We start from the raw sequence: 26,653 nt of genomic DNA, 5'->3' as shown, positions 1-26,653 counted from the left end.
AATAATTTCAGAAATTTCCCAAAAGTTTCACCTATTATGCTCTTTCGTGTTCCCATTATGCTTGCATTATATATAATGCTCCTAGGTTAGCAAAATTTCTTACAAGTATCTTTAATCAGTGAATGCTCTATTAAACTATTTCACTACAAAGTAACTGTTCTATTAGAGAGTATCGATCTCTAAGAGTTATTTACAATGCATTTGAGTGCTCTATTGCAGTTTTCAGATTCTACTTACTGCTCTATTAGGGAGTATTATTTTCATCGAATTGAGCTCCATATTTTGAAATATCCACCTAATATACTAGCATTACGCTGGAGTAACACTCCAGCTTATTATACTTTTTTATCATTCCAGCATGTTTGATGCAGGCCTAATTTGTACATAAACTGTAGCAGTTCTACTTAAAAATCTCAGTCCTGAAACATTATAAAGTATCTATAGCTTTGTATGCTTATTCCCCTGGTGCACCGCCCATTGCCAAACCCTGGATCCACCCCTGATGCAATATGTATATACATAATGATACTATTACTTTACAAACACTTTAGAGGTTAATGAAGATGAAGGCTTAAGTACTGCAGCTGTAATTGGAATCACCTCACTATCAACTTTCCTTATAACTACTACAATTATTCTACTGATAGTGATTCTAGTCTACAAGTGCAGGAAATCAGGATCAATAACATCAGTGAATTTGAAAGCAGACTCTATCAATGATGAATACGTGTTTCCTGAAAACTTTTCATCATCACCAAACAGCAATGTAATTAGAAACCAAAATGAGCCAAGGGTACTATTGCAACCAAATCCAGCTTATCGGATTAATGAGTATGCTTCAATTAATAATGATGATATCACAATCTGAACTAAAACTACCAAAAAGTGCATGCATGCTGACTATATCTGTTATACTACTGTACATATATGCACATGCATTGTGTGCGTGTATGCACATACTGTAGTTTCTCTAGCAGGGCTATGTATTGTTTAAATGTTTACATATGTCAAGCCATTGATACATTATATCTGTCTGTCTGTCTGTCTGTCTGTGAATGCTATCCCACTAGGGACCTGTGAGAAGGCTAATAACATTTCTACAGATGTGAGTATGCAGTAAAAATAGTTCTAAACTATAATGTGCATTCATCACATGCAGCTAAGCACGTCATTGAGTTATTGTACCTCTCTCTGATGACAAAGTTAAGGTATACTTCCAAACTATGGTTAGGCCAATGAAACTTGATTATCAGTTTCTCGCTCAGATTTTTGAAAATTTGATGCGGGCGGGCGGTTATTATTCATTATTCATTATTTTCCAAAAGCACAATACACATCCCAAACATGAAGATTTCTGCCATAAAACAGTGAGATCTACATTGATTAATCTTGCATTAAATAGCTAAAGTATGTTACTAATCTATAACAAGTGATTTTTCCATTAGAGTATAGCTGATTGCTCTATTAGAATAAAAGTGACTGCTCTATTAGAGTATTTTGATCTGAAATGTCAATAATGAAATTCCATGCGGGTGTATCAAAAGCATGCGGGCGATGATGCGAAACTGCTAATCAAGTTTCATTGGCCTAATAGCAAAAATTTATATACTCAAGATTGATCTATGGCAAAACATAATAATTAATTACAAAGATTGTTCTGAAAATACAAAGGACTTGTTGTACATTAAGGGAGGCTGTAAAACCATATGCAGTGATAGCTCGCACCAGAGGCGTAGCTAAGGGGGGGCATTTGCCCCCCCATCACTAAATGATTTTTTTTTTAAACCTTCGTCACAAGTTTACCTGTATTAAACTGACACGCAAATGACTGTAAATTATGTACACTACTACGCGGTATCACCAGGGGCTGCTAGTGAATGCGCACACACAACATTCAACTCGCTCGCGAATCCATCGAACGAAAATATTAGACACATACTTCTATATTTAGCCTAGATTACTCGCGTGATAGAACATTTTTGAATCTAAAAAGAGTGACCCGCTTCTCCACGGCAGGAGTCACAACTCACAAGTGACAAAGGAGACCAGATGACGCTATGAACCTACTGTCTACGAGGTGATAAAGTGTTAGCTAAATAAATGTACCAAGTTTATTTTATCGAGTCGATCACACTGGACCTTTGTACGTATTGCAGTGCAGTCTGTTTTTACTTAGTCAGTCAGGTGGATCAGTCAAGCTTACAAGTTCTGCTAGCAAGACAGGTGGGATTTCGTGCAATACATGGCATTTGAATTTCGCTGAGTGAAGTGAGTGAATACGTCATCCTGTCAGCAGTGTGCTAGGACTGCAGCACAGGCTGTGGCTAACGTAATGTAACCTGTATTTGCACTAAAGTATTAGCTCTACCGGACTGTGGATGAATTTGTTGGAGTACAGTTGTGGCACGTGCGATGATGCTCGACAAATATAGCTACCTCGATTGAGAGCAGTCTGTACTGAATTGGTTACGTAGCTAGTTATTTAAGCTGTAATAATACAACACCGTATGTTGGCTAGCCCACCATTGGGTCATTAGCCTTTTTTGCAATTATGAATGATTTTGAGTGTTTCGTGGGGGCATGCCTGCCCCTCCATCACCTTCTGGCTAGCTACGCCCCTGGCTCGCACCTGGACTAAATCTGTTAATATGCATAAGTGTACAACAAGTACAATTGGTACAACTATAAACTGCCATTTTAGCTAGGGACCAGCCGAATGCGCTGACATCATAATGAGCATAATAAGTGCCTGGAAGCATTGAGCATAATGCTAGCATAATAGGCAGAACACATGTGCATTATCATGAATTCTTGCTGATCAAACATTACACAAAAAGATCGATATACTCTAATAGAACAGTCAGAGAATAATTAGACAGCTGACTGTTCTATTAGAGCATATCAATATTTTCTGTGACATGCATTTTGACAAGCATAATTTAAGCATAACAGGCAAAAATTTGAGCAGCGCAGCATAGCATAATAGGTACAAAATGAGCATAATCGGCAGGTATCTAATTTTAGCATGTTTTATGCACTGGGTTTCTATTTGCTAGATAATTAGTCATCACGGACATAACAAGCTGGGAGATGCTGGATTTTTTCAGTATCATTGATGAGGCGATTTTGCTAAAGGTTTGTTTGTAGAATAAACCTATGCAAGTACTTGCAGTGATCTGAAGGTACTATGATTATAGTAGACTGTCATAATGATGGTAATATTCACAGCAAAAAAAAAAAAAAAGAATTTTCCTTTTATGTGCTACTCTATCACAGGTGAAGTACATTATAGTCATCTTTTTGCTATACATTTGTGCACTGTTCACATATGTAGTGAAGTTGCAACCATATATGTGCTACTGGAGGAAATGTGTTGAAATGCCATTTCGATCATATGTGTTCATGATTTGCATATTCACAAATTTGACCTATTCTACACATTTCCACAAACACATATGTTGTAAATTTGACCTATTTTACACGTGTGCTCAATATGTCATGGGGTGTGTAAATCCAAGTTTTTTTGCAGTGATTTCATAAGCCACATAAAGATAGTGTTGTACAATTTCCATTTTCAGGTAAAACCAATATCCGATATAATTTTTATTACCCTATTGTACTGATAGGTAACTGATAGCCGATTGTGGGTCTCTACAAGTTACACTTGTGCATACTCCACTAAAAGTAGAGCTAGTAAAGCCAATGCTTTGAGGTTGTACACTTACCTCAACTTGAAGTTGCTAGTTAGACAATTAGGCTAGAGCTCCAACCATCATTGTCTGTTATTGTGGTTACCACAAAACATATATATAGACAAATTACCTAAGTACATGCCAGAGCCTATGACACCAGCCCTCCAGTGATACTGCAGCTGCTGAAGCTGAATAGGCTAATAATCTGCTGGCCACAACCCATTACAACCGATTACAACAACATCTTTCACAAATATATACATTGATAAATAATAATTGTAGAGTACTATATAGTATGTACAAGTTGAGCTGGATCCTGAAAAACAGCTAAAAATTAAAAATAAGAATTGTTCCTCAAGAGAGTTGTAAGTGTCAACAATGGACACAAACAGTTTGGCTCCATTACAAGTTTGAGAAAGGGCTGCAATGGACAGTGCACTTTTGTGGTTCCCCATTAGAAATATATGATGAAAAATTTGATTGGTCATAATTACATCAGACATTTAGTGATTTTAGTGGGTCAAGCAGTACTGTACTACAAATGAGCCAAATTTCAAGATCATGAGTTATTGAATGTTTTTCAGGATCCAGCTCAACACATACATACTACATATGTTTAACATACAAATAAGGAAGAGTAACAGGCCTAGAACTGTATTCCCTGTGGGACACCAGTAGACACTATATGGTATAAGGAAGACTCGGTGTCACTTAGTAGCATTATCACTGGAGCTGATAAATAATGCCAGTGTGTTGACTATACTTGTTAACAACAGCTGGCTAACCTTAAAAATAGACATGATTTGAAACTGATTAAACCACTAACACATTCACTAGGTATTTAGTGACTGTCTATAATTTTTAAATGCATGTGTCTATATAGCAAAGCAAAGTCAGTTTTTTTTTCACCATAATGGAATGAGGGTTGCATATTAACACTTTGTTAGTTTAATAGAAAGATTTCTGTTGCTATATATTTGGAAATTGTATAATATGGTACAGTTTTATACAGTATACAACTAGCTAGCAGTACAAATAAAAACACAAAATACAGAGAAAAAAACATTAGGCATATTAAATTCAAGTGTACAAAAGCACTAATCAAAAACAAAAAAGTTAACCTGTTTACATCGTATATAAAATGTTCTGAAAATAATTATTGCACCACAGGCAATTAATAAAAGCACAATGGGAAAATAAAAAGAAAAGCTAGCCTGTTTACATAGCATTAGTCTGCACACAAAAGTTTCTGAAAATAAATATTGCATCACAAGTTATTATTAAAAGCACAATGGACAAAGATATAGCCAGCAATATATCTATATATGTAATTAAATACCATCCCAACCATCATGCAGCCATGCAAGTAAAGCCAGTGTGGGCTAGGGACCCGCCGATTATGCTGGCATAATTATGAGCATAATAGGTGTCTGAAAGCATTGAGCATAATGCTAGCATAATAGGTAGAATATTTGTGTAATAGTATGAATTCTTGCTTATCAAAATAGCTATCACAGAAAGATCGATATACTCTAATAGAACAGTCAGTAACTCTAATAGAACAATCACATAGCTGACTGTTCTATTAGAGTATATCGATCTTTTCTGTGATATGCATTTTGACAAGTGAGTTTGTGCTTCAGCCACTTATTATTTATCCATAAATTGGAAACTATTAGCAGAGCATGAGAACTGAGGCATAAATAATTGGGCATAATTTGAGCATAATGGGTAAGTATTGAGCATAAATTTAAGCATAATAGGTAAATTTTTGAGCAGTGCAGCATAGCATAATAGGTAAAATTATGAGCATAATCGGCGGGTCCCTAGTGTGGGCACATGCAACAGACAAGTGTGCATTATGATGTTCAATTGCTCATACTGTAGCTCGGTCATGCTGAAACAAAGGCCTTGGTGTCCCAGCACCTTTTTCCCATACATTTTTTGTATGTCCTGGTAATCTTTTTTCTGAGTAGATGGAAAGTTCTTTCTTTAAACTAATGGTTTTTATTTGGTTGGTATATAACCTCTAAGAACAATAAAATTTTCATTAAAAGGATTTTGTTTATGCCTTCAGGCAATAATGGCTATTTGTATTCCTATTCTTATGCGGTAGTGAACAACCTTATTCTAGTCATGAAAACATCTCAGAATATGCTTTTCTATTCCATTTTTTTTCTACAGGTAGCTTAATGTTGTAGCTAACTACTGAAATAACAAAGATTCCTAATAGAACAGTCATTGTATGTAGTAAAAATTATGGAAAATATTTAATGTTTAAGTGTGCCACAATTCTATTTACTGATCACACCCATGCTCTCAACTGATCACTGTGGTGTAGAGTAGTGCAGAAAATTTCATGATGATAGCTAAATGTATGAATGAGATATAAAGCAATATGTGAAGTAGTGTAAATGTTGCACAATACTTGGGAAACCAAGAGGTAAGCAGTGAGATGGGTATGGGATGAATTGCATTCTAAATTTGGATGTGTGTGCATTTCTTTTTAAACTTAAGTTTATTTTCAAGTTTTTTTTGGAATTGCCAGCACATTCAGCCTATTATACTGTACTACTTGTTTATTTTCTCATTTATTTCACAACTTTCAAATGTTTCAAAGCTACAACTATTAAGCATAAAATTAATGTGTAATTTTATTATGAATTGTTACTAAATGACAGTATACAGTGGAACCTCAGTTTTTCAGCCCTATTTATCTGGATTCACTGTGAAAAAAAGAGGAATATAAGACGGTATATCTAATGGCTTAAACTATACAAATAATCTCAGTATAGTCTTGCATTATACTAACTATCTTATACTTTAGTATAAATCCCATCTTATATTATTGGAAACAGATTATACTTTAGTTCAATACACATTCTTTGTATGGCTTTGTTTACTTAACTAAATGTGATAACTTTTTAGCTTCACCATCTCATTATTCATTGACTTTTGTTTATACAGACAGCACATGACTTACGTAAGATATTTTTTACTATATCAAACAAAGTTATTTTGATTTTACAATAAGTACACTTCTGTTAATCACTATATATATATATACCTAGCTTTGTTGTGATAATTTCATACTCACACATTTTCATACGGCAAAGTATATAATACCAGAAAAATTAATTATTCAATCAATTCTTTCTAATAGTCATACAAATCCAGATTTTCTTGCACAGTTAGCACACCTGCAAAAGTTCATAGTAATGTTTGTTTAAAATTGAAGGGGTCAGTGGTGTGTGCATGCATAGCAAATGCAATCAAGTCACCATCTTTGTTGTTATTGTTGTATCAGAGGTTGTAAATGTGAGTGATCATGAAAGTGTATCTCGAGGAGAGAGTGTGCACAGCGGATCGGCACCATCGTCCAATGAGCCATGCTCCGCACGATGATAGCTATAGACCACAACTGTACATCCCTGCTGGCTGTAGTGTTGAAGTGGCGGCGTGGTGGACAATTCCTACGATGGCAGTGATAAAAAAAAGCTCTATATAGATGAGTAGGTATTAGACTAAAACGATAGCTTGTACACTGTTAAAAATGGGTTGTGCCTGACACACGCATATCGTGTGGTAGCCACACGCCCACCTGCTCACACGTGCCAGTGTGACGGTCACGCGATTCAATTTTGTGTGGCTGCCACACGAGTCCGTGTGCGGTACCCAGTCTAGCGTGTGGCTGATACACACAAGGTGGTGTGAACTGGAGGGATGATTCTTGACCAGTCCTAAAGTAGAGCAATCGCTGTGAGAGGTATGTTTCGATGTGTGTGCTGGGTTGTATACTTTATGCACGTACATTCCGGAGGCCCAGTGACTCCTTTGCGACACTCCATACCAGTTTTAGTTCCTGTTCTTATGAAACTGTCTTCTTTATGGTAGCCTCGATGGTAGCGACTTTAAACCTTACGCAAATTTCCGTGATTGAACTGACACGCGCGCTATTTGGAATCTTGAAAGTTTTTGGAATCACATGGTTAACTGTATAATTACCACAGCTAAAGGTAGTGTATGCTACATCACTGCTACACAGGTCCTAATTCCTGCTGAAGTATAAAAAATATGTACGATGATGGCTAGATACGATCTTGTGTGCACCACGCAGCGAAGCTACGGCTTCAGGTTTCACAATGGTTTAGGGCAAAAGTATTGAGTATAAATCTTTTTTAAGTGGAATAACTCACCATGGCACAAGTATGTTATGTACTTATTACCTAATAACTTTATAGCAGCACTATATCTTTCAGTATGATTCCTTCAATTTGTATTAGTATTAAAAAATTTTTTTCTGAGAATATATAGAATGTGTATGTTTTTGCCCTCAAAAGTTGGTGGATGCTTTATTTTATGATGTAATAAAGTGCCATGCCTTAGTGCACACAAGGTCTATAGGAGATACTGAGAAACTATAATAACAGCCTGATTGCCAGAGTATTTGGGTGTTAAATTATGGGATATTCTATTTTATGTTTTAAAAGATACAGGAACCGGCCCTAAAGGCATGCCCATTCAGCGCACTGTAACACTATGCTAAGATGTTCTGTTTAAAAGGTTGTGCCTATACCTACACCTACATACAGAAGCCACAGAACAGAATAGAGCGAAGGGAGCCTAGGTAAATTACAAACAGTGGACACCCTGGACTCAGCAAGTATGTGGTCTGCTGGAACAGGGAATGCAGGGTGTCCAGAGCTTGACATCTGGAGCCATGGATACACATGATTGAAGACTTGAGCAATAACTAACTAATTCTTCTTTGTAGTAACTGTTTGGGAGGCTCCCCTACGAGTCTTTTGCGATAAAACTCACTAAAGTCCCTAGTAAGAGAAGAGACACGCAAATAAGAGAAAATGAAAAGGATACAACCTGTGCAGGCCCAGTACACAAGGCCTGTGATATATCTACAGTGTATATGTAAGTGAGCCATGCAAATAGGCTGATGTACTGGTATATTATTAATTGGCTCAAAGCAGTATCATGTAGGGAATTTTTTGACTTAAGCTTTAAGACTACAGCTTCTCATTTTGTTGTGAGTTAAGTATAATCTATTTTCAACTTTTCTTCAAGGTTATAGACTTTCGTAACCTCTAAAGCCTGTAACAAGCTGTAAGCTCAATTTCATTCTTATTTTTGTGTATACAGTAAGTATGTTGTAAATTTCTAGAGCAAAGTACTTCTATAGGTTCAGTAAAGCATGATATGTCTTATGCAAGCCCTATTGTTGGCTTGCAAGCCAATGTTTGGAAATATTCTGGCCCTTCTTAGGCTCCGCCTCATTGTTGACAAGTGTAGTCCACCAGCCAGATATATTTCAACCAGGTGCATGCTATGAAGCCAGCTAAAGACTAGATGTAGGGTGTGTTACTGGTTTCTGAAATCGGTTTATGAACAATTGTGTGTGTGGTGTGGGTATGGCACTAACTGGGCTAGTAACATTTCTCATGTCAACATTTTCCACAGTGAGAAAAGTACTTAGAATTTTTATATGCATTATAGATGGTACAGAAATGGATAATTATCTGCTCTGTTTAGGGATCTCAAACTCTATACTCCATTATGGGTTGGAAAATGTTAAAGTATGCTGATTACTGCTCGGCGGTATTGAAATTCGGTATTACAGTGTGCGAAATAACTTTTCAGACATGTACTGACAAAGTGACAGGCCAATATGAGAATTGAGCAGACACCAAGGAATTTGCCTGGACATTTAAATTAAAATGTATCAGTGCATTTATTAATGTATGTATCTATTAGTGTATTGTATTTTATTTTATGTATTATTACAATGGACAATGTAAACAACTTACAGTGACAATGTTACATTTAACTGGAGAAAATGGAGTTAATTTAAATTGACATAGTGACACTATTGGTGAGTTAGTCTAAGTGATACGCTGATTACACATGAGTTACAGATAAGCTATAACAGCAAACACGGTATAACAACATCATGCACGGTCCTCTGTTTCACAATCATCACCTGATTCAGATCCAGACTCTTCACTGCTGCTTATCTGAAGCCAAGATTTCCATGCAGCTAAAGAAAACTCTTCATTATCATCATCATTTTCATCTGATTCTCTCCCAGCCCTGCTTGATGTTGTTCCTCTGGTAGAAGCAGTAACTCTCCTTGTTCTGTCCTTATACCATTCTGAAATGGCATTTGAAGGATCCCACTGATCAATTGGTGGACCACAACAATCAATCCGAAGCAGTTGATCAAGCCTGTTCTCAGTAAGATTAATACGACGGTCATTCTTTATGAACTTAAGCTGTGAAAACACCCTTTCAAGGTGTCCATTGGACAAAGGTAGACAGAACAACAATTCCACTACTCCTAAAACATTGCTCCATCGTTTGGCATCTACACAATTGAAAACCTTCCACCACACCACCTTGTAGTCATCTTGTACTAAATTGAAGTATTGTTTGCCATATTCCACCATGTCGTCCCATTCCTCTTGGACCAAAGATATGTCAATGCCAGCTTTCTCAAGAGGAATAGAAAACCAGTCACACACTGCCTCCAGTGAAGCATGACCAAATGAAGGAGTGCTGGCCCGCTCCCACCCATGGGTAGCCAAAAGCGTTACTGCTTGAGTTAAAATAAGCAACTGCTCCTCTTGCACCTTCAATCGACTAACAAGACAAGAGTCAACTGCTTCCAACCAACTTTGATAGTTTGACTTCAAAAATGCTAGGCCTTGAGTGTGGTAATGCAAGTTAACACCTTGATAAGTCACAATACTTGCCACATCTGTTGACTGAATTCGAGTGAGGACTTTCTTAACTGTAGGAAGATTTTCAACAGACTTCAATTTCATTTCATCCAGTGACCTCTTCGTCTTTACAAAGGCCTCAACTGTTCTAACAACACAGAGCTCATCCTCTTGAAGAATTTTGCAAACAATTCCCACTGGCTTTAACAGATCATGGAAGAAGGCACAACCAAGCAAGACCTTGGATTTACGCCAACGTAGAATGTAACCTTTCAACTTCTGTTTGTCAACTGATTTGACACCGCGATCTTCTGACAGTGACTTCAAATGGCTAAGGTAAGCACCAAACCTGTCAATGACTTGTGATAAAGCAGCCACCTTGTGAGCCACAAATCTGGTGCCACAAGCTCGTAAAGGCCTTGCTCCTCCTTTGTGTGGCAATTCACAATCTTCAAAACATTGTTTAAGCTCCTCCACTATTTCTTTCAATTCAGCACATTTCTTGGGAGACTTTTCGTACACATAATATATTTGTAGCAGAAACTCATCCACTGTTGCAAAGAATGTGGTCTTCAACGCATCTTTGATGGAGAGTTCTAATCTATGTGCAAGACACCAGCTTACTATAATCCATGGCATATCTCTTTCAAGGTGGCCCTTCAGTCCACCACTCCCTATATTTGCAGAAGTACCATCACACCCCAAGCCAATAATTTTCTGCTTCCATTCTGCAGGTGGGATATCTAAATAAACCATAGCTTGTTTAAAACAATCATAGAGGCCTTGCCCTGTGCCACGGCGGAGTTGTCGTACAGCAAAAAACTTGTCTCTTACAATTACCTTTCCATCTTCTGACAATCCATCAAAGAACAATACCATAAACAATTCTTCATCAATGTTTCCACAGTCTGTGCTACTGTCTACCTGGATACTAAAAAATCTAGCCTTGTTAATATCCTTCCTCAACTGGTGCCTCAGGTCTGCACCAATGAATTCAACGAACGTTGCACAAGCATGGTCATTACGATAGCTTCCTCCTATATCAACGCCGTGTCTTTCCTCTAGGTCACAAAGAGTCTTCATCTTTTTAAATGACATCTTCTCCTTTGCTATCAGGTAAGCTATTTCAAACTTTCGCTTCAATCTAGCCCTGGTCAATTCATCCATTGATGGTAGAAGTAAGGCCCTTGCTATTGGAGCGTAGTCGCAAACATTAGATGAGTGCTCCTTCTTATATAAAATCATTGCGCGCTTATGCATTTCCGTGCTGGCGTGCTCCTTGAATGATGAAGCACGGGTATTAGTTGTTCCTTCCACAAAGGCGGAGTTATAGTTCCGCATTGATATTAACTGCTCTTGGAACTGACCACAGATACTGCACTTTAACTTTGACACGTGCTCGCGGTCCCCAGCAACAACGACGAATTTCAGCCATAGGGTGGTGTCTAACGTTTTATCATTCTCTCGAATCCATTTTTCCACCGTCTTCCTTGTAACACTTCTATTACTTCCTTTTTCCTGCCTTTCTGCCATGGTCGGACATTTTTTCCGGACAAAGTTAATTATGCCCTGCCAAATGATGTAATTGTCCGGAAATTGTCCGGTGTCCGGACGTTATTTCGCACACTGGTATTAGTAACAGGAAAATATTGTGGTATATCGGTGGGAGCCTGTATTCCGCAGAATACGAAATAGCGGAATAACGGAATAGCAGAATTACGGAATAAGCAAAAATCACATTCTAAATATTTTGTTATTGTTTATAGCCTCTATAACATTTTAATATACATTCCTCACCTCGTAGAGAACACAATCACGATGGCACCGATCCTTGGGGCGATCTTTAAATAGGATATGTACAAAGATATTCACTCTAGAACAATCTAACTAAGCTAAACTACCATCAAATACACTTCACTACACAATCACTAGAAAACTAGAAGTCCTTTGTGCTATACTTACTCATACCAGCTGTCACACACGAGTAACTGCCCAAATTTATTAGAGTTATATATGAAGTGTTAGAGCCGAGGTTGGAGCTCTGATGTTGGGAGCTGAAAGCAGTATTACTCTCCGAGTTTATTTGAGGTAACAGAGTTATAAAAAAGGTCAGATTATTCCATGCATGCAGGGTAGCTACCTAGGGGGTGGATTGTTTTGTCCTCAGGGCTAAACTATTCGGCCTGTTAGCTAGCTAGCTGCTCGTGTGTGACAGCTGGTATGAGCACAGTATAGCACAAAGAACTTCTAGTTTTCTAGTTATTATGTAGTGAAGTGTATTTAACAGTAGTTTAGCTTAGTTAGATTGTTCTAGAGTGAATATCTTTGTACATATCCTATTTAAAGATCGCTCCGAGGATCGGTGCCATCGTGATTGTGTTCTCTACGAGGTGAGGAATGTATATTAAATGTTATAGAGGCTATAAACAATAAAATATTTAGAATGTGATTTTCGCTTATTCCGTAATTATGCTATTCCGTATTCCGCGGAATACAGGCTCCCTATATCGGTATATAGTTAGCTTGTTATTGTAACTACTGCATCATTTCTTGAGCCTAGTATGGAAAACCTAAAATATAAGTACAAGTAGGCATGTGTTGTAATGTGACAAGCTCAAGTTTTTTAGGGCATGTCTGCTAAATCATCAACAAATAAACAGCAAAGGCTGGGTTAAAATCAATCCTATACAGGTATTCATTAGGGTTACGGGTTACCAGATAAGTAATTTTGTAGGAGCTTTGCTTATAGTTCTGTTTTAAACATTTTGCATGGAAGAACATACTAAAAATACGTGGTATATTAATGTACAAGTGATAACATAAGTGGTGATACACTCAACAAGGGAAGCGCTTGTACAGAAATGCAGGCACTAAACAGCGAAACTGTTGATTGGTTTCATGGGAAGCCACATCATGATATTTAGCATTAACAAGCTATTACTTAGTGATTTCTACAACTGTAGGTCCCCACAAACGAATTGAGTTGTTATCAAATTGTAACAGCACGGTAGTGGACTTGCGGTATTTCCGTAGCAGAACTAATTGTCCTTATCCTTGAAAGATATGATAACTAACCAGCCTTTAGTCAGTTTTCCCACAAAGTCTCCACGACAGGACTTAGATAATATAACCACCCATTGACACTACCGTAAAAAATTAGTACTAATTGGCTGATAGCTGCTATTTTTGATGAATAATAACCACATTAAGCAGTAGCGCTAAACGCTGGTTCAACCAATTTTATGGGACTTAATTTTACACTTGACTACCTTCCTCAGTAAATTATTAACACTCACTTTGTATGATTCCTCCGCTATTATCGCATGGCTATACAACACTTTGAAATTAACAACCTTCTCACTAACACCTGCTCGAGTTTCTATGGTACCACTATTGCATCATCATCATTGCATCGAAAAATAATAACCTATTATTAAGAGCCTAACCTGTAACCTTAATATACTGGTATTTTGATATATTGGTTATCAAAGGCTGTCACAGTATGACAATCGGTTATGATAATTTATCACAATAAACAGTATGATAAACAGTATTACCCGGTATATCGCAGAGCACTAATGCTGATGCTTTGACACTATTAGGAGGTGATGTTTGAGAGAGAGTTCATAGCTTTGTTGGCAGTGTTGGTAATGTGGTCTGACCATGATAGAGAATTATTGAACTCTATACTTATGCTGGTTAGTTGTCCTCAAGATCGTTCTATAAAGGTAGTAATTGACATTAATAGGGTGTTTGGATCTAGTATATTTAAGGACATGCAGTGCAGTTAAATCTCATCTGCCAAGAGAGTGCCAAGGGTATTCAGGTCCTTTTGAAGCAAAATAGAGAACTGTTAAATGTAATTCACAGCTACTAACATGTGTAGCGGGTAAATCACTGGTAGAATTATATAGTCACTTCAGAGAACCAGCCTCACTGTTACTAAAGGATTAGTACTTTACCTTTTAGAATGATATAGAAGTACTTCTGCATCACAATTAAACTGAACTTTAAAGCTGAGCATTAGTACAACTATCACTATCATCACGATAACAGTATCACAATATCACTACCAGTTACAGACACTCATAAATAATCCCGTTACGCTCCACATATCTGCTTTTCTTACACTCCATTAGTAAAAACAATTATGTACTACAGTTGTAATTTTTGTGGTGAGGACTTTTACAGTTTCTTCAACTTTAATACTGTATAGCTGGAAAGTTTGGAGGGAGGAAACTTTGGCGAATTTGCCGAGATAGGATTTTGGCGAGAACAAAGTTTGGTGAATTTGTTGAGCTAATACAGATTTTTATTGACAAACGATTTGGCGCATTTTAGTTTGGCGAAACGTCATTCACTTGCCCAATTTGCCAAACTTTCCGGCTATATGGTACTATCCATGTTTTTGACTTAGCACAGACGTGTGTAATATAATTATCACGATAGTACAATTGTATACTACCATTATCACAATAATAATATTGTTATTTGCTATCACAATGATCGATAGACACAACTATTGCTCAGCTCTACTGAACTCGATGGTTTTAAACACAATATGCTGTGTGGTGGGCATTAAATAGAACATCTGAGTGAACAATTTCTAGCATGCTTATAAATATTAACTAGCATGTTTTGGCATGTTATCAAAATCTGTTCAGTGTAAAAGTAGGGATTTTCCAGAGCCATGTTATAGAACTGTCATTCGTATCTCTGTTTGCTATCTGTTATTGCTTGGATCCCTTCAACGCAGTTATACACTGTTATGTATAGCATAGATACATGTATAATGTACATACACACAGCCTGTATACCCAATCTTCACATCACAAGTTGTTCATCTTTTTGAGTGATCCTCTGGTGGTACATTATAGTCATTGGAGGTGTGGTCACTGTGCTTTGTTTTCTGTAGGAGAACCAATGGTTATCAGTGCAGCCATAGAAGATGGTTGGTAAGGTTGGAGTCTTTAATGGCGAGACAAGAGACAAAGGGCAGAAATTTCATGAAACCCAAAATGGCACATGCCACTTGTGAGTTATTTTTGTGGCTTAAAGTTCAGCTTGATTGTTCAGTGCATCAAACGGGTGTAGGAATAATTTGTGTGTGTTTGGGGGGTCATGTATGTGAATGGCACACAGTGTTCACCTTTGTCAACTTGTCAAATCAAATCTTGTCAAAATCTGGTTCCTCTATTTTCCAAACTCGTTGGACCCTGAATGCATTCAAATAATCGAAACGTTTGGGTAAATGAAGCCCCATTTGTTTGCCTGCCCTAATACAATGCACACCTTAGATAAAATATTCTAATACAACATTCATTTCTACTGTTTTATTTTCAGTCAATCAATGGCCGATAATGGACTCAGGAGGGACCCCTGTATTTGGCTATTTGATAATACCAATTGTGATTGTTGTCACCAATTATTTTGTGTGGCTTCGCTACTGGGTATAAAGATAACTTTACTAATCACACAGTTGCAGCCACTCTGTCTCAGTTATAACCAGTGCATCACTTCAACACTCCCACATGCTGGAATCTAGTGTATGGTGGTTTAATGTACATCCCAACTGAATATGTACATTTATTTGCCAGGCTAATCTTTTTGCACCAGCTCATAATTTAAATTACTAAGGGTATTTCCTTTCATAATGATCTCTTGTTTGCACAATCTTTAAATCGTAATTTAAGATGTGTAAATTTACAGGAAACTCATATGAGATCCTTCATGTTACAGTTTCAGAAGAAATCATGAACAGGTAACTAGCAATACTTCTTGAGTGCATGTATATATGTGACCGGATCTGCAAAAACACGACACAATAGCGCAAGCCTAAATTTCCAGTATAAAGAATTGAAAACAATGGGTGAAATCACGAGTTCATAATATATATACTGAGGAGAGTATCCTACTCTCATATACCCCTGTAGAAGGGCGTATCGTGAAGTTATGACGTGACGACAAGATGTTGCGGTTTGTGACGTGCAAGCAGCCATAAAAGTACAAGAATCGTTAGCACCATTTCACACTCGTGACGCTTAGGATAGCCGTATTTGCGAATGGCCTAACAAGAAACGCCTACAAAGCGGTCTTAACCCATGAAGGAACGATTGTAGTTTGGTGAGAAACGCTTAGATTAATTTGGTAGCTAGAGACGTTGTTAGGCACGCGTTCAATCAATACCATGTTCAACTAATGACATCATTAATTATACAAAGAAAAACAGGCAAACTCAGAAGTATTACATCATAACTTCACGATATGCCCTTCTACAGGGGTATATGAGAGTAGGATACTCTCCTCAGTATATATATTATGAACTTTTGGTGAAATATTTGTGTATTATTGAAAAAATTCTGTAAATTTTTTGAATGCCTCTTTCTTAGTAAAGGAAGGGAGTAACAATAAAAACCTGGATATCTTCTTATTCGCCTACTCAAGAGGAGTTGGAAAATCTTTGTTTCACTCCAGTAGACCCAAGGATATGCAAGTTATGAGAGTTTGTTTACGTCACGTCGAAGCGATCGTACGTGATTGATTTCTCTTCACAAATTTTTCCTTTGTATGCAGTGAAGAAGGGTGATAGAAGGACAAACGTACCCAGTACATGATTCCCCTATCCATGGCAAACACGATGGTGAACATTTCAGCCCAGTATGTCAATTCGTTCGTAAGTTACAACCGTTTTAGTAAGCTAGCACCTGTAATTTATTTCCCTATGCTTACTGTACAAATCGATTTTCTGTTGTTGCTACTTTGCAGGGCTGTAACTCCGAAAGTTATTGGTATATGAGGCTGAAACTTTTGCCAGAAGGTATACTTGGCTAAGTAGATTATAAATATTTAATAAACAGGTATTTGAAAAATGCGCTATTGTGTTGGGTTTTTGCAGATCCGGTCACATGTTTGTAATGATGTTAATGTGCACCATATTATTCCTACAGATTCCAATCGTGCGACCTTAGAAAGAAAACAGGTCAGAAAAGCTCTCATAGAACAAGTGTCCATTCACTCAAAGAACACTCAAGTAGAACAAAACATTAAAGTTTGTGTATGATGATGTAATTGAATTTGTAAAGATTTAGGTCATCAATATCGTACTGAAGTATGGTTCATTTAATGTTCTGTATTCTGTGTAATGTGTATACCATGCAAAATTTTCTAAACATTTTTTGACAAAATTATAGTTTGTCAACATTCTGTATTGCAGTACATGATACAGTATTCGAGAAGTCATCTATGCATGGATGTGTTGAAGGATGCTGTTATATTGATTTCCTGGTGGAGCTTGGTCTTAATCTCGCATGTGTGCCATATACAGGAGCCTACTGTAATTTATCACCTTTGAGGCAAAGATTTAACCAAGGTCAACATATGCATTTCTCATGTGGGAATTACAGTTAGCCTAGCAGTTAAGATTGAGATACTCTAATAGAACAGTCACATATTGAGAAGGGGTCTTCCATGCAACCAACTTTGATGACTCATAACTTAAGATTGGAAAAAGGTGTTGACTGAAATTTGGTCAGTATAGTGAGCAACAACATAGTTTAGCGGATGGAAAATCTTTCAGATTAATATATTTTTTAAACACTGAGTTATGGTCTTTTGAGTTTATAGCATTGGATGTGTAGTGTGTGTATTGTTCTGTATATGTCTCTGTGTGCGTCTGTTGTCTGCAATGTAGGTCTGTATTGCATGTACTGTATGTGTTGTGCCTATTTGTGTGTGTACTGTATCTGTTGATGAGGTGGGACTTCAGGTGACCACACGAGACATGGTACCTATAGAAGGAATTAATATCTTTTGGACCAAGTGTCCTACAGACCTTCAGCACTAATAAAAGTCCTGTTCCCAGAATTTGCCCACACTGACTTGTAGCACCTGATAGCCCATTGTTTCACTGGGTAGACATGACCACATGTATATTATGGTTACAGCGGACCAGTCATCTTTGGGACAAAATATTTTGGTCTTAATAGGTTGCTTTAGACAAGTGGATTAGTGTGTTAGTATTGGGAATTTGAAGCTGGCTTTTTTGGAGAGGTGGCCTTTCTATACAGGTGGCAACTATGACAGGTTCCACTGTAGTTTTCAAGTGTGGGTGTGTATTATATGCACATGCAGACTTTTCCCCAGCAAAGTAGAGTAACAAAATTGTCAATTTACTACCAACATCAGTCATTTATTAATTATATACATTCCTTTTACCACATCAAAACAAGGTAGAGCGGTGCAGCACCACTCTACTGCTCTTTAGGGAATACCCTACACATGTGTAGTGTGTGTCATATTTATTAATAGTTGCATACACTGCATGTTCACAAATAGTTCACCTTTTAACTAGATGATGTGTTTGGTAACTTTGGTTCTGCAACTTTGCATAGTACATTGGTGAAGTATGTTTTCACACAGAAGACACATAGGCAACAATTACCACTATTATTGACATAAGATGTGTACTTTACACATCACTTATATATTTGGATATTGTAAACACCCGAGCATGGATGAATCAGGAGTTTATGAGGCATCTCATAAGCTGTTGGATGAGTCTATCTTGCTTCTTCCCCCTATTTTTCTTTCCAACAATTCTATTATTCTCACCTATTATGCTCCTTTGCTTAGCATTAATGTTTGCTAATTGCCCATTCTAAGAGCATAGTTACAACTTCACCTCAAGGTGACTGTTGTATTAGAGTATGTTGATCCTCACTTGATCTTACCAGCAAAAAATGAGTCTCACACACATACACAGACATACACAAAATAGTAATGTGGATCAGATTGCGGTTTAATTAAAATGAAGTTGTATATATAATAAAACCTAGATTTTGACTACTGTTGGTTGGTTATGTGAGAGGAAAAGATAATTGGGCTAAAATCTTGGTCTGGTTTCAAGCCTTCAACTGTATTACCAGTCACTATAGTATAACACTGTAATAGTGCTTCCTGATCATTGAATAGTAGTAAGAATTGTATACAGATAATATAAAAATACCGTATTGTCTCGAATAGTGGCCCGGGCGTTGATTTCTTTCGAGCAACTTTCACCCAGACCCAGTGGCTTGGGTGAAAAGCTACTTCAGTGAAATAAACGTGTAGACAACTACCCAGACCATTATTTGAGACCAGGTTACTATTTGAGACTGGCCACTATTTGAGGCAATACGGTAGTTATCTTTTGAGGTGTGAATTATCTGATTACCAAACATCAGAAAAAAAAGCTGAACAGTCACTGTTCTAATGAAGCTGTCAATAATAAACTGCTCCCACAACTCTGATCTACTTCATTTCTTCTTTAGAACACGCTTGCCAGCAATTAAGGATATCACTGCAGCACCACCATCAAGCAAGGCCCTATGCACAATGCACAATTAAAATTCTTATTACCTATATTTTGCACAAAGCTCAATGTTACAAAACTTATAATCTGAATCTATAATCACAGATATTAGGAACTTAGACAGCAAATTAAGCCTAAGGACAAGAAACAGTACATGTAGCAGTAAGTATATAATTATAAAGCTAACAAGGGAGGTGCAGCTATGCTAGTGTACATTTGATTCTTACTTAAGTCATATACAGAGTCATGATTGGAGTAGGAAATGTCTACTAGAATAGCTGTAGTAAGAGAAGCGCCTCTGAAACCTATTCATTCACTACAGAGAAACTGCACCCCAACCACTGAGAAGTGATTCCACTTTGTTTTCAAGAATGAACATTCTACCCATTACACAGCATTACAAATGAAGAACAGTACGAGAAGCACTTCTGCAATCAATCTAGTCACTTCAGAAACTACGCATGATTCCTGTGATAGCCATATGCATCCACTCATGAGTTACCATATGCATGAATCAACATGTACACAATTGTGGAGAAAAAATTAGGACACAAAGAAGGACAAAGATATAGGTCCACAATGCAAGCACTGTAGTTGCAACATGTTCATCTCATGATGAAGCGATGTCAAACAGTGAAGAAATGAAGCCTGTAGCATTGTCCATAATCAGGGAATCATTGGGCTTGGTAACTAATACCACCATACTGTTTTGAAGTAAAAAGAGGCTGCTTTTGAATGATTTTGAAAGGGGAAGAAAATCCAAATCCTTACCATACAGTACTACCATATAACTGTATGATTAAGCATACATTTATACAATAGTACTGTACCTGTTCTTGTGCACAATTGATCAGGACTTTAGTAAGTTGTTGAGAAGATACCCAGCAGTGAAAGGAAAATGTGAGGCACATGAAATGGTGAGAGTTTAAAATCACGCATATTAAATTGTGCTTGTATTTTTGATTGTTGACCAACAGTTTGACTGGTGACTAGTCGGCAGTTAACAAGCTCAATCATGCGTATTATTTGTGTGACACAGTAGTAAAGTTTAGTCCATCTGACATTAAATGCAGCATTACAAACAACAAAACACTTATGGGTGGCCGGATATAATTATTTTATAAAAAAATCACCAATACTTAAATTTTAGTTTCACAGCCTGCAGTCACAAGGCTAGAGGCCAAACGAAGCAGCGCATGGCCACCTTTTATACCACAACAACAAAGCTAAACTCACCAGCTAGGATGTGCCTTTTGGGATTCTGACGAGCGTGCGGCCTGCCTTCCTTTTATCTTCAATCAGGCTATTCTTCATCTTCTTCATGCAATGAAACCACATTGACTCGAGGCATTAATTTTCTGTATCAACACTTTGCTTGAGCAGCATATTTAGACACCACAACATTATTTAAAGTGCTTGCGCTACTGTAGAGGTACTGGACACCCGGATACCTGTAACTTCACAGTAGGTTGACTCATAAAAGTCGACAGCATACACTATACATCTTAACAATCTATTTACTCAAACATGGATGCCATACCACTTATTGGTCTGGCTGTACTATAATGGCCACACCCCTTGGTAGGCTAGAAACTGACACGAAACACTCTAATACAGCACACACCCTAATAGAACAGTCACACGTGTTGATGAATGATGGTATTGCAGTATACACTGTAGCTTGGGGAGAAAGCCAATGTAAGGATATTCTTATAGAGCTACGCTGTAATACCATCACTCATCTCCAGTGTTGGGCAAGTTACTTTGTAAAAGTAACTAGTTACATATTACTTGTAACTGAACTATTTAGTTACAGTTACATATTACCCATAAAATAAAGTAACTGTAATAATATTACATATTATATTACTTTGTGTCCACAGCCTTAAGCTGTCACGTGTGAAACTACCACCTTATCACGTGACATGATTGCGTTGTTGGACAATATGCAAATTTTGGTTATAAGTAAGAAGCTGGTGAATAAGCTTCATTCAGTAGGCTTCGTTACTTTGTTGTGGCTAGGCGTTACTCAGGGATAACTAACGAGATTAGTAACTTCATTACTTGTAGTAATAATATTACGTAATATTAGACTCGTTACAGTAACTATATTACTTAGGTAACGCGTTACATTTGTAAGTAAAGTAGCTTGCGTTATATTACCTGTTTTTATAGCATATTTCGTTATATTACTTTGTTACCACAAAAGTAATAATATTACATAACGCGTTACATAAGTAACGCGTTACTCCCAACACTGCTCATCTCTTGTTTCAGTACTTTTTATAGCTTGGATCTCTACTGCATTTTTAATGAAAATAACAAGTCTTAAAAACACTAGTTTATTACGAACTCTTGCTATAGGAAGAAGCAACTAGCTACTGCATGCCAAGACCCCTCATGAGCAATCAGCCAAGGCTTAATTTTTTGCTGCTGCCTACCAAGCCATTCCCAAGAAATAGTGACAGAAATTAGTTGCATCAAGGCAGGTACGTATCACGTGTGTTCAATGGACGTGCTCTTGTCACAACATGTAAGCCAACTACCGCTTACAAGCAAACACCACTTATTAGACGAACCTGTTATACAGCTTTCCTCGAACCGAACAAAAAAATCGATGTCTCAGCTGGCATCTCACTGCTCAGGCGACTGACAGTCTCGATCGCATATCTCGAGTCCTGTTCTCGGACACCCACCGTACTGAAAATCGAGAGTATAACAAACAGGTTTGATGCTGATGTAATCACTCACCTTTCGAAGTCTTTAATCACAGCAACATACTGCAAGGCTGATTTTGGAGTGGTACCAAAATCTAATATTTTTTACACGCTAACCGCACTTTTTTGTGTAATATTACCGGGAACTTTAGTTTCCTTGGTTACTTGACGGGCTCCGACAGCTAGAGTTTGCGTTGCTTTTCTTCACTAATGAATAGTCGCCTTAGTTGGACCTCAGCTGTTGTTAATGACTGGAAGTGCTATGCCGTACTGAAGTGACCGTACTGCGGCGTCAGAACTGACCCAGCCTCAGGGGCGGATCCAGGAGTTGGCAAGGGGAGGGGCACAAACAGGCTAAGTTGTAAGTGGTTGGGGAGAGCCAGATTCTCTAGTTCAGTGCTGCATTTTTGAAGTAGCAAATAATCACCTCTTAGTAGTGTCTCACTGTTGATTTTTACCATTTTGGCCTTTTCAGATAGTTGTAAAGTCTTACAAGTTGTTTTAAAGGCCCTGAATGTCTTAAACAACTGCGACGCGATAATTATTTTTAGAGGCGCTTAGTACGTACGAAGGTGCTGAAAGACAATTTCACTGTTAGTTTGACTTTGGTTCGTTTTGATTTCAGGTGAAATTGTAATAAATGCTAGTAAAATGTGCATATTTTCATGAGTTTCTTGGCCTGACAAAGTTTAGTTGCTATTTTAATCAGAAGTATGGCTGGCTCCTCCACTAGGTTAGGGAGGGTGGGGGGGGGGCATTTGCCCCAAATGCCCCATCCTGGATCCGCCATTGAGCCTAGCTCTGCTGCTCAGTCTCGCTGTAGCTGACGTGGAAATTTGTTACCAAGAATTACTGTTTTTGTAAACCACACAGTTCCAGCGTGTAAGTTTTGTACTTGTGGCAAACCTGGTACTCAGCCGTAACGTCAGTGTAGGTGTTTCTAGAATTGTGGAATTGCCGTGTTCTGGATAATGCAGACTTCATACAGGCTGCAGCTTGGAAGAAGCAAACGACAGTTCTTTTTGTATAACTAGTACTCAAGCTGTTATAAAGTTGGTTTTCCATTAAAATTTAAATTGTTTGTAGCTACTCACGTGTTTTTTTAGGTGGCAATGTTCCATACATTCCTGAAGAGTTTACCACCATACGCCCCATCACTGATATTCCACTGATGTAACCAAATTACATTGACGATGGGTTTGTCCACTCCATTGGTGAGTCACCGACCTACTGCTGTTGTAGTCATGTAACTTCATTGATGCAGGAAGAAAATAATGACCAAATTCAACTGTACAGTTATACAGCCGAAACCGGTACGCCAGTGCTATTTCCTATACAAAGTATTACCAAATTGATATTAATGCAAGTTTGAGATGAACCACTTTATAGACTCGGAGTCCTTGACTGAGGTAATAAGATTCTTATTTTTGTGTCCATTGTGACTTTATTGCATTTAACAGAGCAAGATCTGGTGTGTGTGTGTGTGTGATGTCATGCCCAAAGATGAACTGATATTTGCGATGTTTGAGGTATGAACATTGTGTACTCAAGGTATGTTCATTATTGCTACATTTTTTATGCAGTGTAAAATAAAGTCAAGCTTGGTGCTGACAGAAGGAGCTTCTCTAGATGGCGGTTGGGACCACATACTTCCTCACTCAAGATGGTAGAGGGGTGTCTGTGACTAGCCGCCCATGTTACTCCTACCCACCTGATTCTGGTGTCTACAAAACAGACCAAATACATACATCACAAGTTGTACCTTTTATTGTATGTTTTTTATTGCTTTAAGGTATTGTATTATAGTAAATAACACAAAGCTAGCGTGGGGGAAACACCTAAATCATGTATGCATCACATGGCTGTCATGTGCTAGACACACAAAAGTCATGTACGGGGTACACAAAAATATGTGGTCCCACCACACAAATTTTGTGTGCTAAGCACACAAGGAAATGTGTGAAATAAGTTGCAAGTGTTACACACAAGATTTTGTGTGGTGGGCACACGTTCTTTTTAACAGTGTATAATAGGTTTAGCTGTATTAAATTGTTATTGTTATTGTATGACAATGGCCTGCAAATGATTCAACTTTGGTGTTGCTGTGTATGTATTACAACCTGTTATCTCAGCTTATGGCAGATGACAAGTGGACACAGTTCAGCAGCCATCAACGGTAAGAGTATGCATGGTCTACTCTTATGATATTGTATAATATGTCTTCTTGTCAGACCTCTTAGTTCTACAGGTTGTCAGTGTACAACATCTGCAGTGTTAGTTTCCTTCAATGGCAGCTGCTTCCTTTGAAGAATCTGGTAATGACCATAATGTTAATTATGTGGACAGTTTTATTCTTTTATCACGGAATTGTTCAACCTCATCTTCTAATTACTTACAGCTGTAAGTGCCTGATTGTGATTTTATTCATTTTCTTTTCAATGGGGTAGGAATTACAGACTTAGTCTATAATAAGTTCTAGGAGATTCTTCTTATTGCTAACATCTGTAAGTAAGCACACTGAGAGTGTCCAGTATACAATTTATATTTACCTTCGTTTAGGTTTGTGAAAACTGGTCTCATTTCTTCTGGGAACCGGTCTCATTTCTTGATGTTTTCTGCTACTTTTTATCAACAGCTGATGGCATGTATGCCTGGCACTGTAAATGAGTTGAGTGCTTTCAAATACCTGTTCCATCTTGTTTTTCCTTATTTCACTGACCATGTTTATATTGCTAACAAAAGTAGGTCCACTGAGAGTATGTAAATTATATTATATTTAGTCTTGTTTCTATTGTACTTAGTGATTACAAGATTCTTGGACAGTGTATAAGATGCTTCTTGTGAGCATACGTAACAGACATATAAATGGCCACATGGTAGGAGTATTTTTGCGAGTTTTGGGTATGGGCAAATGTCAGACGAAGATTTTGGAATGGTTATATCTCAGCCAAGAGCGAATATATCAAACTCTAACTAGTAGGTATGCTTGTACATTAGCCAAAAGAATACGGATTTAACATAAATCAATGCTTGAATGTACTTATTTTAACACTTTATAACCATACCTGCTAGTTACAACTTGATATCATTATTTACCCAAAAAAGTCATGTACTAAGTGGCCATTTTATGTCTGGTTAGACTCACTGATAACTGTGAGTATACCAAGTAATCCAGAATATGAATTTTGTTTGCCTCCATTTAGGGTTGTGAGACCTGGTCTTATCAGACTTGTCTTAGTTCTACATGGATTGTCAGTCTCAGACTTGGTCTGTTTTACAAGATTGTTGCAAACTGTAAGTACAATGATTGTTCAGTATACACATTATATTTACCATCTTTAATAGAGTTGTGGGACCTACCTTCCATTCTATATGGTAATACTAGGTTCCAGAAAAGGTCTCGATTTTATGAGATTCTTATTGTTACAAACTGTAAGTCCAACGATTGTCCAGAATACACATAACATTTACCATCTTTGTATTAGAGCTGTGGGACAGTTCTACCAGATGACTAACAGATTGTCACAGAGTTCTACATGGTGATGATAATAGAGGTATTTAGTAATGGAACTTGTGAATTGTATTTACTCTCTTACCTGCTGCAGTTGGATAAAGACTGATAAATGATGAAATTGATTTGATACTGACATGGCCAAGGAGACATTGATTTACTAGCTGTACCTATTGTGGTTTTAACATATTTACAGAATTAAATTCATTACTTTTATAAATACAATTATAGCAATTATTTAATTAAGTTAGCCACAGATTATAGGAAAGTAAAAAAGTATAGTAGTATAGTAGCCAATATATGGTTGAAATAGGCTTAGTATAGTCTGATAATACACAGCACTATACTAGTGATTTAATTTCTAATATACGTATATGACTGTCTTAAATGTATTCAATAAGCTTGTTATAGTAAAGTCCTAATCTAATAATATATGTGACCGGGCCTGCGAAAACAGGGCATGTGGGCACAAACTACACCCTGTCACACTAAAGGTCATAACTCAGTACTGAAACAGAATATTTGCATTATGTGACTTGCATCATGAAGCCAATTAAATTCATACTAAGTGCTACATGTTTCATTGCCATAGCATTTTGGTATAAAAAGTTATGAGTCAAGGAAGTTTGAAAAAGTAGGCAAAAAATCATGTG

General features: G+C 37.4%; 1 protein-coding gene and 5 long non-coding RNA genes across 18 annotated transcripts in view; 4 read left to right on the top strand and 2 right to left on the bottom strand.

Moving 5' to 3' along the window:
• The window catches only part of LOC136246683 (sortilin-related receptor-like), a 70,536-nt gene extending 69,510 nt beyond the window's left edge, over positions 1–1,026 (top strand). For both annotated transcript variants that reach the window (XM_066038226.1, XM_066038227.1), the window contains one exon: positions 552–1,026. In XM_066038226.1, the coding sequence (XP_065894298.1) occupies positions 552–868 (317 nt within the window). In that variant the 3' untranslated portion in view covers positions 869–1,026. The remainder of the gene's footprint in view (positions 1–551) is intronic.
• A 5,525-nt stretch (positions 1,027–6,551) lies between these two features.
• LOC136246682 (uncharacterized) lies at positions 6,552–26,334 on the bottom strand. Its single transcript, XR_010696745.1, has 3 exons — positions 25,039–26,334; positions 24,610–24,991; positions 6,552–7,165 (listed from the first exon to the last, which is right to left on the bottom strand). It is a non-coding gene; the product is annotated as an uncharacterized lncRNA (long non-coding RNA).
• Positions 7,299–17,628, top strand: LOC136246680 (uncharacterized). Its single transcript, XR_010696737.1, has 4 exons — positions 7,299–7,458; positions 15,339–15,457; positions 16,133–16,184; positions 17,371–17,628. It is a non-coding gene; the product is annotated as an uncharacterized lncRNA (long non-coding RNA).
• LOC136246679 (uncharacterized) lies at positions 19,246–22,618 on the bottom strand. The gene is made up of 3 exons (XR_010696736.1): positions 22,524–22,618; positions 22,352–22,472; positions 19,246–19,786 (listed from the first exon to the last, which is right to left on the bottom strand). It is a non-coding gene; the product is annotated as an uncharacterized lncRNA (long non-coding RNA).
• On the top strand, positions 22,258–24,313 carry LOC136246678 (uncharacterized). 6 transcript variants are annotated; one of them, XR_010696733.1, is made up of 6 exons: positions 22,258–23,371; positions 23,424–23,541; positions 23,596–23,703; positions 23,754–23,898; positions 23,950–24,018; positions 24,073–24,313. It is a non-coding gene; the product is annotated as an uncharacterized lncRNA (long non-coding RNA). The 6 variants fall into 6 exon arrangements; XR_010696734.1 differs by having other exon boundaries at positions 23,248–23,371; positions 23,419–23,703; positions 23,754–23,802; positions 23,857–23,898; XR_010696731.1 differs by having other exon boundaries at positions 23,249–23,371; positions 23,419–23,541.
• LOC136246681 (uncharacterized) lies at positions 24,598–26,291 on the top strand. 7 transcript variants are annotated; one of them, XR_010696741.1, is made up of 6 exons: positions 24,604–24,889; positions 24,937–24,993; positions 25,049–25,783; positions 25,835–25,921; positions 25,975–26,043; positions 26,095–26,283. It is a non-coding gene; the product is annotated as an uncharacterized lncRNA (long non-coding RNA). The 7 variants fall into 7 exon arrangements; XR_010696744.1 differs by having other exon boundaries at positions 24,604–25,230; positions 25,291–25,329; positions 25,693–25,783; positions 26,095–26,273; XR_010696740.1 differs by having other exon boundaries at positions 24,598–24,665; positions 24,721–25,783; positions 26,095–26,291.
• Positions 26,335–26,653: the final 319 nt, after the last annotated feature.

Source organism: Dysidea avara, chromosome 2 (assembly GCF_963678975.1).
Source record: "Dysidea avara chromosome 2, odDysAvar1.4, whole genome shotgun sequence".
NCBI lineage: Eukaryota > Metazoa > Porifera > Demospongiae > Dictyoceratida > Dysideidae > Dysidea > Dysidea avara.
The sequence above is the reverse complement of the archived record's forward strand: the minus strand, read 5'-3'. Positions and strand labels throughout refer to the sequence as shown.